At 40.4% G+C, this 12,563-nt stretch overlaps 1 protein-coding gene across 1 annotated transcript in view; it reads left to right on the top strand.

Moving 5' to 3' along the window:
• The window catches only part of Abp1 (Actin binding protein 1), a 135,979-nt gene that overhangs the window by 36,250 nt on the left and 87,166 nt on the right, over positions 1-12,563 (top strand). Inside the window, exon 5 of the mRNA XM_080281657.1 lies at positions 12,367-12,531. Within this exon, the coding sequence (XP_080137783.1) occupies positions 12,367-12,531 (165 nt within the window). The remainder of the gene's footprint in view (positions 1-12,366; positions 12,532-12,563) is intronic.

Genomic DNA, 12,563 nt, shown 5'->3' with positions numbered 1-12,563 from the left:
AGAAAGGTAGGCAGGTCATTCATTTTTTAATAAGTTTTTAAAAGCATAGGATAGGAAGTGTTTAAAAATGCATCCCACTTAATGCAATTAGCAGCCAGTTAGGGAGGTCAAGCTTCTTTCACTGTTCCATTGTTTGATTCCGTTATGTTAAAAACATGGTTTGCCTTTCCCTTCATGATTCTTGGTTTTAAAGTATGGCTGGTAATCCGTTTAACTAACAAGACAGTTACTGTCTCAGTTGTAGCATAAACCCAAAGGTGCTCTTTACTCTTCACACTGTACATATCTGCGGTGTGCCCTCAGATATTCATAGTGATAGTCTGGTACTCATAAGTACTGTAGTCATTGATGTTAGAGATAGTTTTGTCTTTATGTGATGACCCTTTTGCGTCTGTAGACACTAAGGGAGTTTATGTAGGCTAAATCTGGAGTATTTTATTCAGCTGAGAAACTTTGCAGCAGCCCAAAGCCCATCAGAAATCCTTCATCCCCCTGACTACTAAAATATTCCTTCAGCTAAATATAATTGTCATGCAGTAGCGTGAGTTATTGGTGTTAATGCCCCAGACTCATCTGAGTGTGAACGCAGTGTGTACTGTAGGCTTAGGTTGCCTTTCTTTTGCAGTTCACCAGCTTCCTTTCGAGAGATAGTGAGAGAGTTCGGGGACATTTGTGTAACTGGGCAGCAAACCAACCCAATTTTATTAGTGCCACCACATGAAGGCATCTTTCTCCACCACCAGTAGCCCAAGTTGCTGTTGTTATGCAACCCCAATCTGTCTAATTGAGCAGTCCCATTCATAAAAGGCAGTTGGGTCAAGTAAGAAGTGAAGGATTTCCCATTAGCCACTACTTCAAAATGAATTTTCAAGCCTGTGACCTGCTATAAATTGTGGTAGCATCATCCAAACTTAGAGTTCAAGTTAATCCTTTCACATAGATGACTTGTTTTTGTAGCTTATTCTTGCTGCTACCAAATGGTTACTGTATGTTAAAACTTAGGAAGAACCTTTATTGATGAAAGGGTATGTGAAGGCTATATCTAATCCTTCAGTTTAAAAAGTTTATCCATCCATCCATCATCCAATCCTACATTGCCCCATGAGGAGCATAAGTGCCTGGGGCTAGGCAAGTTGGTCCTGACATTTAAGATGAGAGTGACCAACCTCACTCATCCTTGAGTGGCATTATGTGAGCAATAACCCCAACCACCCCATGGATATAAACCTTCACTAGCTCAATCTGACTGGAGTGCTGCAATTACCCATTAAACCACCAGGTGCCATAATTTGGTTATATGGTTACCACCTAGTGTAGTAAATGGTTTCCTGATGAACAGGAAACCATTTGGCTTGTCACTCAATGCAGAGTCACCCATAGGCAAAAGGAACAGGAAAGAATGAAGGAAAGAAAGACAAAAAAGAGAGTGTAAAGTCACCTGTAGGCAGAAGGACGAGGAAAGCATGAAGTAAAGGAAGACAGAAGATTATCCTGAACTGAAAAAATCTTTTGCAGGTAGTAAGAGTAAAATAGAAAAATATATTATCAGATTTGGTGGTAAGTGGTGGCAACCATCATCCACTGACTTGATGTAGTGCTGCCTACTTCTTCCTTCATATTTTTAATTATTTTTTGTCTGCACCCCTCTTCCTATTTCTCCCATCTTTTGTATCACTTTTCATTACTCAGGTGGCTTTACATTGAGGTGGTTGGTAGGGGCGCTCGCCATCCACTCACTCGATGTAGTGCTGCTTTGGGTGTCTTCCCATTCCTCTCTTCTTTCCTTCCACTTCTGTCTTTCTTTCCCTCATTCTTTTCCCTTCCTTCTGCCCAAGGGTGACTTTACTCTCCACTCCTTCTTCTGTCTTTCCTTCACTCTTTCCTCTTCCTTCTGGTTATGGGTGACCCCACAATGAGTAACAAGCCAAATTGTTTTCTGTATACCAAGAAACCATTTACTATGCTGGGTGGCAACCATATAACCATATTATGGTGCCTGGTGGTTTAGTGGGTAATTATGGTGCTCCAATCAGATTGAGCCTGTGTAGGCTTATCTCCTAGGGATGGTTGGGGTTTATTGCTCATGTAATGCCACTCGGGGATGTGTGAGGCTGGTCACTCTCATCTTAAATGTCGGGACCAACTTGCCTAGCCACGGGCTGCTACGCTTCTCGTGGTGAAACATGGGATTGGATGATGGATGGATGGATGGACACACCTGATGGTTTCCTGTAAGCCAGGAAACCATTTACAGCACTGGGTGGTAACCATGTAAGCAACACATTTGTTCCTTACATGTCAGCAAATGGGTTGGGAGAGGGTTAGTACCCCTCCATGTAAAACAACTAACTCAAAGACAAACAGTCACCCCATATGGGATAATGGTGTCTGGCTTTAGACAGATAGATATAATCATTAAAGAAGTTAGCAATGAATGAGATCCTGAGCAGAGACATTGGATCTCTGAGGACATGAATAAGAAGAGAGAAGATAGAAGGGACAGGTCTGTATGCAGCGCAAAGTGCTTTGTGATGGAGTTCCCACATATATACGAAGCTGGAAGCCATCACATAAATTTCCAGTTTCAGCTCACATTCCTTTTTGTTGCTTTTTATGTTGTGCAGGGAATATGTTGGTAATACTGTTTGCTTTTTCCTCTGAAAATATTGTAAATGGTTGCTGATGAAACAGTTCATACGCTAGTGGAGTCTCACATTAGTGACAGTTTTTTCTTCCAGTGCAGCACCATTAAGTACAGTAAACCACCAGAAATGTTTGCAGCACACAGATTCATTTGCATGGTAATGATCATCCAATTCCAATTTACCCCACATAAATATGAGCACAGGTGCATGGTATTAACTTTCACCTATTTAGTAAAGGCAGTGACTTGTTAATCAGCATCTGGAACCTTCCATTTTTTACTTGAGAAATCCATCGCTGAGCATGCTCAAAGATCAAAAGATTATCCTCCATTCTTTGACATCATCACAAGAGCATCAGTCATGTGATTCCACTGTAATATAATACATTGCATGCTGTGAAAAGTATGCAAGTGGTGCATTTGAAAAATGAATAAGACTTTTCACAACATGACCTCAAAAATGGACTATGGGAGATGTTGTATGCTGATGACTTGGTTTTGATTGCAGGAAATGAGAGGGAGGTGGAGGAAAGATTTAGGAAATGGAGAGATGGAATGAGACACAAGGGTTTGAGAGTAAATGTGGGTAAAACAAAAGTGATGATATCTAGGGCTGGTGCAGTTCTGTCAAAGCTGAGGGAGTTTGGCCATGTGCAGTTTGCCACAAGTGTGTGGGAAGTAACTCTGTCTTGGGAAGTGTTTTGTGATAAGTGTGTGCATAAAAGATGTAGTGGTATTAGAGGTAGGCTGTGAAATAATGCTGATTTTGCATGTGTGATGTGTCAGTCAGAGCATGTAGAGATTGTCAGGCATGAAAGGATTGATCTTATGGGAGAGTCTCTGGAGTGTGTAGAGGAGTCTTGTTATTTGGGAGACATGTTATGTGATGGAGGTGGGGCTGGAGCTAGCTTTGTGGCTAGGGCAAGGAGTGATAAGAGGAAGTTCAGGGAGCTGTTGCCTCACTTAACATTGAGAGGGCTCTCCCTCAGTGCTAAAGGATCTTTGTATGTAGCATGTGTTAGGAGTGTAATGCTGTATGGTAATGGGATCTAGGCAGGGAAGAGGATATTCTTAGGTTCAGACGTACAGAAATGGCAATGATTAGATGGATGTGTAGTGTGTTTTTTAATATGAGGCCTTACAGGCTGGGATTGCAATTGAAGAGCTGACAGGAAGGATGGGACTTGAATGTATAGGTACTGTGATGAGGAGGGGTAGATTGAGGTTGTTTGGGCATGTTGAGAGGATGGAGGATGACAGCTGAGTGCTGAGGTTGAGAAGTGTGAATGTTGAGGGTAGGGTTGCGAGAGGCAGACCAAAGGGGAAGAGGTTATAATGTGACCTCAGGGATAAGAGACTGAATAAGGGGGTTGCCAGAGATTAAGCAGCATTGGTAGCCGCCATTAGGTGACCAAGGCCGATGCATGCAAACATGTTGGGGCCTTTATAAATGTACGAACAATACGTTAGCCTCCTGTTATATATAATGTGCACAGTAAATATTAATGAGCATGGAATAATTTTTATTTGTAATTTTAAGCTACAGTCAAGTCACCTAAGGTGCGGCTAATTAGTAAAGGAACAATCCCACGCCATAGGAAACCGTGCCATACAAATAACTAAATGTATGGGAAAAATGGAATTTGGTTCTGGACGTTCGCCCAAAGCCCCCCTTCTCCCCCCCTTTTTTCCCTGTTTTCCCCCACTTTACACAAGTGCACAATCAAGTGATCAGTCAGTGCATGTATTACTGTACTTGCAAATTAAACACTAAACAATAAATAATAAAGGGCTTTAAGGGCATAAAATACTGAATGTACCTAACTCCGATGACGATAGTGCTAAAGTGGAAGCAGTAGGGTTGGGGGTTCTGAGGCAAGAGGCGCGTTTCAAACCTTGCCGCGCCCTTACGCCACAAGTGTTTTATGCGCGTGTGTGTGTGTGTGTGTGTGTGTGTGTGTGTTTTTTTTACACCTTGCCGTGTCATAGAAAACCCTGCCATAGAATTCCACGCCATAGGCAACTTGACTGTATTTGTCAATCGCTCTTTCAGTGCTGCAGGATTTCCTTCGTAAGCTTTTATTTTAGTAATGTTAATTCTTCAGTCAGTTGGTTACTTTGATTTCCATGATCACCAGTCCAAGCAGTAATGTTTCAGATAAATTTTATTTTTGTTTATTTATTGTTATTATTTTTTACATGAGGTGGTGCTGAAATTACATTAATACCATTTCTCTTTCATGTACGGTATGTGTTATGCAAAATTCTGGATTAGAGGAAGACAGATTTACCAGTAGTTATATTCAGCTATTCAGTCAATATCGAGTTGGGCTGCTGCTTTGTGGGACAGTATCTTTTGTGTTATATTCTAAGTTTTCACCAAGTTTAGCATTCAGTATTGTTTGATTGCACTTGCTATTAGTGCTGCTACTGAAATCAGCTTTTGATGGATTGTCCACAATGCTGCAAAATTAGAATGTGACCTCTGACTTCAGTGACATCTTACATACCAGATCATAACTGCATGTGAGATGTTTGCCGGGTTATGTTTAGCTGTTATAGCAGACATAGAGGGGCTAATTGCATTCTTAATGTTTCTTTTGCTAAATGTCAATAACACTAAATATGTCCGCAATGCTAGTTAATGTGGGTTAACAGTTGGACGTTTTAGATTGGTTTGGAACACTGCATCACATTCTGTATAGGTTTGTTAAATGCTTTCCTTGGAATCCATGTTATTTAACAACTAATACTGGTATAAATCTCTCTCTCTCTCTCTTTTTTACAATTAATGATGGAAACTACAATGAAATACATTATCTGTCTGTGTTTTATGCAGATCTGTAGTTTTTTTCTATCCAGAAATATGAATTACCTGTGTTTTAATAAGTGTTCTTTTAATATTTTCATGTACTGTTTAACAAGCCTCTAAAATGTGATGCTTCCTTACTTGTTCTGGTGATGTATGTGACTGCTAACTTTTACTAATTTACATTTTTTCTCAATAGCTTCAGAGCCTGTTTACACAACTCCCCACATCCTTCACTACCTGTCATTATCAGTCACCTCGGACCTATATATATCATCGTCCTGAAAGCACTTATCTTTATCTCACTTCCACATCACTAGTTATGTACTCATGTATCCTTTACCTCTCGTTTTGTCAAAGATACTCAGGTTTATCACAACCATTCTTCTTCTTGATTTACCTTTTTCATCATTTTCTTCACTGGCTTCATTTAAGGTGGTGATCAAGAGGTTTTCCAACTGTCTGCATCTATGTGAGTTCAGTCCCAGGCAGGGACAGTAAACATTGTGATAGTATGAATTTCATTAAAACAGATAGTATGAGTTTCATAAAAACAGACTTTCATCAATCTTCCTCAGTTACCACCAGTATGTTATAAAAACATCCCTGCTGATACCATGATACCAGTCCTGCATAAGAAAACCCAAACAGGTATTCATTGTGGAGGATGGATGTAAGTTGTGACATGTGAAGATTGATGGCATTTAGGAGGGCTGGCAGACTTTAGGGAATGAGCTCTCAGGTCAGTGCCCAGAGTTGGACACATAAGATATCTTTATACTTTCCATCACACTTAACAGAAGTCGATTATTTGTTGCCTCAGTGAGTTACCCCATGTATAGCTTGAATTAAGATGAAAACAAGGGTTAGCGTCTCATTGTCATTCATTGCAAATGTTTTGTAAAAAATTTTAATGTTTTCATACATGTATTCATGATCACAGTAAATTATACTAGATACCAGCAGGTTGTCAAAGTAGCTTTAACCTTTCACTGTAAGAGGATCTCTGAATAAAATTGTATGGTGCTTGCCAGAATACACAAATATAATGCAGAGAACTATACGAAAAGCACATGGACGTAAGGGTACTTTATTTGGTTTACAAACAATAAGCCAGAATTCTGATATTTGTTAGCTGCTGTTTTGAGTTGTCACTCTGTTTGCACTGTCCTAGTCTTCATACCACAGTTCTCTACTTCATTTCTCACTGCTCATTCTTGTCATTTCTTTTAAATTTTCACACTTCCAAAAAACCTTCCTTGGCGTCTCGATCCCCCTTCCCCACACATGCCTGCCTCATAGCCTGGTGTCTTGTGTTGGTAGCGGGTGGCTGATCTTGGTGTTAGTGCTGACCCTGACTACCCTGCTGCCTTCAGTACTAACCCCGTTAAACCTAAACCCAACCCCAAGACAAACTTGGTAAGTTGTACACTCGTTTATTTTTCAATTCATCCTCTCTTAATTTTTATCTAAAATAAGATTGTGACTCATTAACACTTTTAAGACTGCCCATTTCACTTTAGTATTAGATGGCTGGCCACTAGTCAGGGTATTATGCCAAATGTGTAGAATTGTTCACTGTATTTCAGTTATCTGTTTATTTATATATTAGCTGGTAAACCATACAATAAGCTGTGGCAGCTTATCTGTCTGCTTGTTCATTCCTTGGTTGGAGTTATAAAGATATGGAAGAAGCATGTGGTAGCTGTGCAGAAAACCCTGTTACTTGCACAGCATCACTACCACCTAGTGATAGGTTCCAAGAAACCGGCCATTTTGTAACACTTCAAGCTAGTAGTTTTTTTTTTTTTTTAATAGGCATTTCCCAGGTGATTTTAAAAAGCATAAGATATACTGCTTTTCAAACTGGAAGGGTTGCCTATCTTCATTAACCAGTACCGTGCTGGACAAAAAAAAAAAAAGTGATACCCCTCTATGCTGGCTGATTTTGCATTTTTTTTTTTTCTTTTTTTTTCTGGCTAAATGGGCTTAATACATCAATATAAGATCCCTGGCACTAATAAAAGTAATCACTAAAGCCAGATGGTTGAATCGAGTCAGGCTGATGCCACTCTACCTCTGAAACCTTCGTGTTTAGTGAGAGAGCAGAGCATTTGTGAGCTTGTGAACCGATTTTGGATTTTTTTTTTGGGGGGGGAGGGTAAATGGGGTTAATACATCAATATAAGATCCCTGGCACTCATAAAAGTAATCACCGAAGCCAGAAAGTAGGTTGAATCGAGTCAGGTTGGTGCCACTCAACTTCTGAAATCTTCAAGGTTACAGACAGTGCAGAGCTGCTGTGTGCCTGTGAAGACTCACTCACCTCCCATGCTCCTAAGTCAGTGTTGTAAGCATAGCAGAGAAATGTCTGAAGTTTGCAAGATATGATATTACCTTCCAACTTACTTCAGTTGCTTGCAATGACTTCTCAGTGCTGCAGGACATAGATCTATGTCGTTTCGTTTCATTTCGTTTTTAAAGGCTCCAACATGCTTGCATGCATCGGCCTTGGTCACCTAATGGCGGCTTTCCGTGCTGCACAATCCATTGCAGCCTCCCTGTTCGGTCCCTTAACCCTGAGGTCACACTTAATGACCTTGTCCCATGTCTTTCTTGGTCTGTCCCACATAACCTCACTCCCCAATACTAACACTTCTCACCTTCCTCACCCAGTTATCATCCCCCATCCTCTCCTCATGTCCAAAACATCTCAGTCTACCTCTCCTCATCACAACACCAATACACTCCAGTCCCATCCTACCTCTCGACTCTTCCATCATAAACCTAGCCCCCCCGAACCTGCACACAGTGATGCACTACACATCCACCTAATCATTGTCATTTCTGTACGTCTGAGCTGCCAAATATCCTCCTCCTTTACTGCCCAGGTCTCACTACCATACAGCATTAACTCCTAACACTTGCTGCATACAAAGACCCCTTAGCACGTAGGGAGAGCCCTCTCAGTGTCAGAAGAGGCAAGAGCTTCCTGAATTTCTTCCAACCACTTCTCACCCTAGCCACAGAGCTAGCTCCAGCTTCACTTCCAGCACACAACATGTCTCCCAAATAACAAAACTCTTCCACACACTCAGGAGATTCACCAGCAAGTTCAATCCTTTCACGCCTGACAATCTCCACCTGCTCTCCCTGACACGCCTTACACATAAAATCAGCATTATCTCGTAGTCTACCTCTGATACCACTACATCTCTTGTGCACCCATTTATCACAAACACTGCACAAGATAGAATTACTTCCCACGCCCTTGTGGCAAACTGCACATGGCCACTCTCCCTCGTCTTTGACAGTACTGCCATCAACCCGAGATATCATCACTTTTGTTTTATTTGCATTTACCCTTAAGCCCTTGTGCCCCATACCATCTCTCCACTTCCTAAACCTTTCCTCTGCCTCCCTTTCGTTCTTTGCAATCAACACCAAATCATCAGCATACATCTCCCATGGGAGTCCATTTCTAAAGTCACATGAGAGGGCTTCAAGTACCATGATAAACAACATGGGACTCAAAACTGACCCCAGATGCACACCAACATTCACGGAAAACTCATCACTCAATTCTCCATTCACTCTTACCTGGGTGCGAGCACCCACATACATAGCCATAACCACCCTAACCAGCCACTTCTCCAAGCCAAGCTTTCTCATTCCCCACTTCACCACCTCCCGAGGGACTCTGTCAAAGGCCTTTTCCAAATCAACAAAAACAAAATACAGATCCCTTCTCCTACCAATATATTTTTCCTGAAGCTGTCGAACAATGAATATGGCATCAGTGGTCCCCCTACCTGGTATAAACCCAAAATTTCATCAATATTCACTCTCTGTCTAATCATACCTTCTAAAACTCTCTCCATTACCTTCATTAGCTGATCTAAAAGCTTTATACTTCTATAATTTCCTCTTTCCAGGGCATCACCCTTCCCTTTATACACATATACAGTTACACTCTTCAGCCAGTCATCTGGGCAACACACTCATATACAGTATAATCATATTTATCAGGTCAGTGACTAACATCACCCCTATAGCTCCTGAGGCCTTCAACATTTCGGCAGTCAACCCAGACACACATGCTGCCTTCCCCACCTTCATCCTGCCTATTGCATCACTCACAGTAGCAGCATCAATCAAAGGCCAAGGGCCAAACACTGGATCTGCTGGCTCCAAACCTTCCCTGTCCCAGTCAGACTCCTCATTCGACAACCTGCTATAATGCATCTTTAATATCCTCACTGTTCACCACTACCCTTCCTTCATCATTCTTCACACACTGCTCATCAATAATATCCCAATTATCCCTCTTCATCTGATTCGCCACCTTCAATATCATATTTTTCCTTTCACCATGATTTAGGTTATCAAGTAAAAGGCTCTGTGACTCAGACCTCGCCCTATATACCTCTCTTCTAGCCCCACGCTTGGCAGCCAAGTATTCCTCCTTGCTACCACCCTTCTTCCATTCCCGGAAAAGCCTTCTTTTCTCCTTAACTGCAGCTTCTACACCCTCATCCCACCGCCAAGTTACTTTATGTCTTGGTGGTCCTCTTGTCGAACCGCATGTTACATCAGTAACTCTCAAGAGATTGTTCTTGAGGGCTCTGTACTGTTCATTAATGTCTCTGTCTACAGCTCCCTGTTCAGCCATCACTCTCTTCATCTTGCTATAGAAGGCATCCCTTACTACTTGGTTTTTCAGCTTCCATATTTTCCTCCTAGGTACATAAGTCCTCTTTTTCATCACTCGTTCTTTAAGCATCATATCACAAATCAATAGTTTGTGCTGCTGCACACACTCCTCACTTCCTATAACTTTAACATCCCTCACTAACCTCCTATCAGCCCTCCTAACCAGAAAATAATCTATCTGTCACGGGCATTTTTGAAGGGGACGTAGATCTACGTCGCTAGCATGGTACTGGTTAACCCTTTTACGACTATGGGCTTTCCTGTGCTAGATAAAACTGTTTGTAGGAGCAGGTGTTGGCTACAAAAGTATTAGTATGTCATTGTGTTGGAGTGGTTGATGGATAGGTGAATATGAATAATACTTCACTGACCTCACCTGTGTGCTCCCTCTCTCTCTTATCTCTTTCTGACAGGATGAGCCCTTGAGTCTAATAATGTATTTTGTGTTTTAGCATCCCAGACAGTTAACTTCACCATAGGATAGACGTTTTGTACCAGAGAAGTTGATAGAGTCTTCATTAACCCCTTAACTGAAAGTTGTCTCTTCTATGCCAAATGAAATAATTTCATGGTAGCTGTAATTAAATGTTAAAACACATCATTGTATTGAAGAGGTTAAAACCTTCATAGATTCCTAATACCTGAATATCTTGGTAGAGAAAAGTTATTGCCATACCACTGAACACATGAAGATACTATATTGTTAGTAAAAAGAGAAAAAAGAAAAGAAAATCCAAAATTCATCATACTAACCATGTTACTGCATTGCCATATGTATTTTTAAGCAGTCATTTTAGGGTTGATGATCACTGACACTGTAAGATTATTACAGTGCTTTTCTCTCTGCTTCTTCTTTGAAACTTATGAACTATAACTAGATTCAAGTCTTGGATGGGAGTTGATTGCTTGTTTAATGTGTGTCTTCTTTACAAGTATTGAATACTGTTACACCTCCTATACATTAGGCATTTACTAGTACCTTTATAGAGAACTGCATGAGTGATCTTGGTGTATCTTGCATTTTCTGAAATCTTATAGACACTGTATCAATATCAGTTTGTTATGACTTCCATTGGTTTGACTGGTGACTGGTTGCTTTATTAGCATGTTTGAACTGCAATTCTCTTTCTGTTACTTTTCACTGTAGCATTGGTTTTCTTTTGTGGCAATTAGGCTTTGCATTATAAAGGAATGTTTCAGTTGCTTTCAGCTCTTACTCGATCATAATTGTATTGTACAGAAAAAAATCTTATTTCATTAATATTCCTGAGTATTCATTAATGTATTTGAAATTAATACATGTGTATGTACAAACATGTTGTAGTGTATGTGTGTGTAATCCTCACAGAATTGTAATTTAGAGATTCTTTAACTGCTTTGAAGTTTTCGACAGAAGACTGAAGTAATGGTGTGCACCATACGTTTTTTTTTTTTTTCTCTCTCTCTCTCTCTCTCTCTCCTGTTAATACAGATTGCCACTGAGTTTCATAGTGCAGTAGTATTAGCCTTCACCTGTATGTATCATTTGTAGTTGTAGTTGTGTATGCAAGGTTTGACATTTTTAATTTTGAGACTTTTTTACTCTAAGTTTTGAACACCATAGTCGTCTGCAGTCTTTGTGGTAGGAAAATGTGGAGAAGAGTAAAATCATTTTATAACCATCAAGTTAAGTACATCATGTATAAAACTTGGAAGTAACACTGAATGTAGTCCTTCATTCACTTCACCCAGCTATGACAACTTGTAAAAAGAAATGCCTGAACAGTACAATGGAAACAGTGCAGCTCCTTTTATTTAATTTTCATTCATATATAATGTTCCTAATAATAGATATATAAGCATCCAGTCCTTCAGCATTTATGCCTAGCCACCACAGAGCCAGATGCAGTTAGAATTGTATCCTCACCACCAGTGTTAGCAGCATTTAGCAGTGGAATAATTCTTTCAAGTCAGCTTTTTCAGTATTGTGATGTTACCTGTGAATGATTTTATTGAATTTAGGAATTAGTTGTATTCAAGAGGTTACTGAAGGCTGTATCAAACCCCTCCATTGTTATAGGTCTCTCCTAAGCTGAGTATAATAGTCTTCAGCTAGTGGCAGTAGAATAGAAAAAAAATGTTGTTGTAGTGAAGGGTTGGGTTACCTCATTGCCGTGGCATGAGACAGTACATTACATAACCGACAGTCTCATAATTTCAGGGCACTAACTACAAGCGAACCAACCCACTTGCAGAAATTGATGCAAAATCACGCAACAAATTCTGGGAAGAACAGGAGGAGGAAGAAAAAAGGAGGAAGATAGAGGAGCAACGGTTAAAGGAGGAAGAGTTGAAGAGATTAGAAATGGAGAGAAAACAGAGAGAGGTGAGTCTAAGAAGAGTGTATTACTAAAGAAC

The sequence above is a fragment of the Coenobita brevimanus genome, chromosome 90 (assembly GCF_032717465.1).
Source record: "Coenobita brevimanus isolate Jiangsu-jjx chromosome 90, ASM3271746v2, whole genome shotgun sequence".
NCBI classification, from domain to species: Eukaryota; Metazoa; Arthropoda; class Malacostraca; order Decapoda; family Coenobitidae; genus Coenobita; species Coenobita brevimanus.
This window is presented reverse-complemented; position numbering and strand designations above follow the sequence as displayed.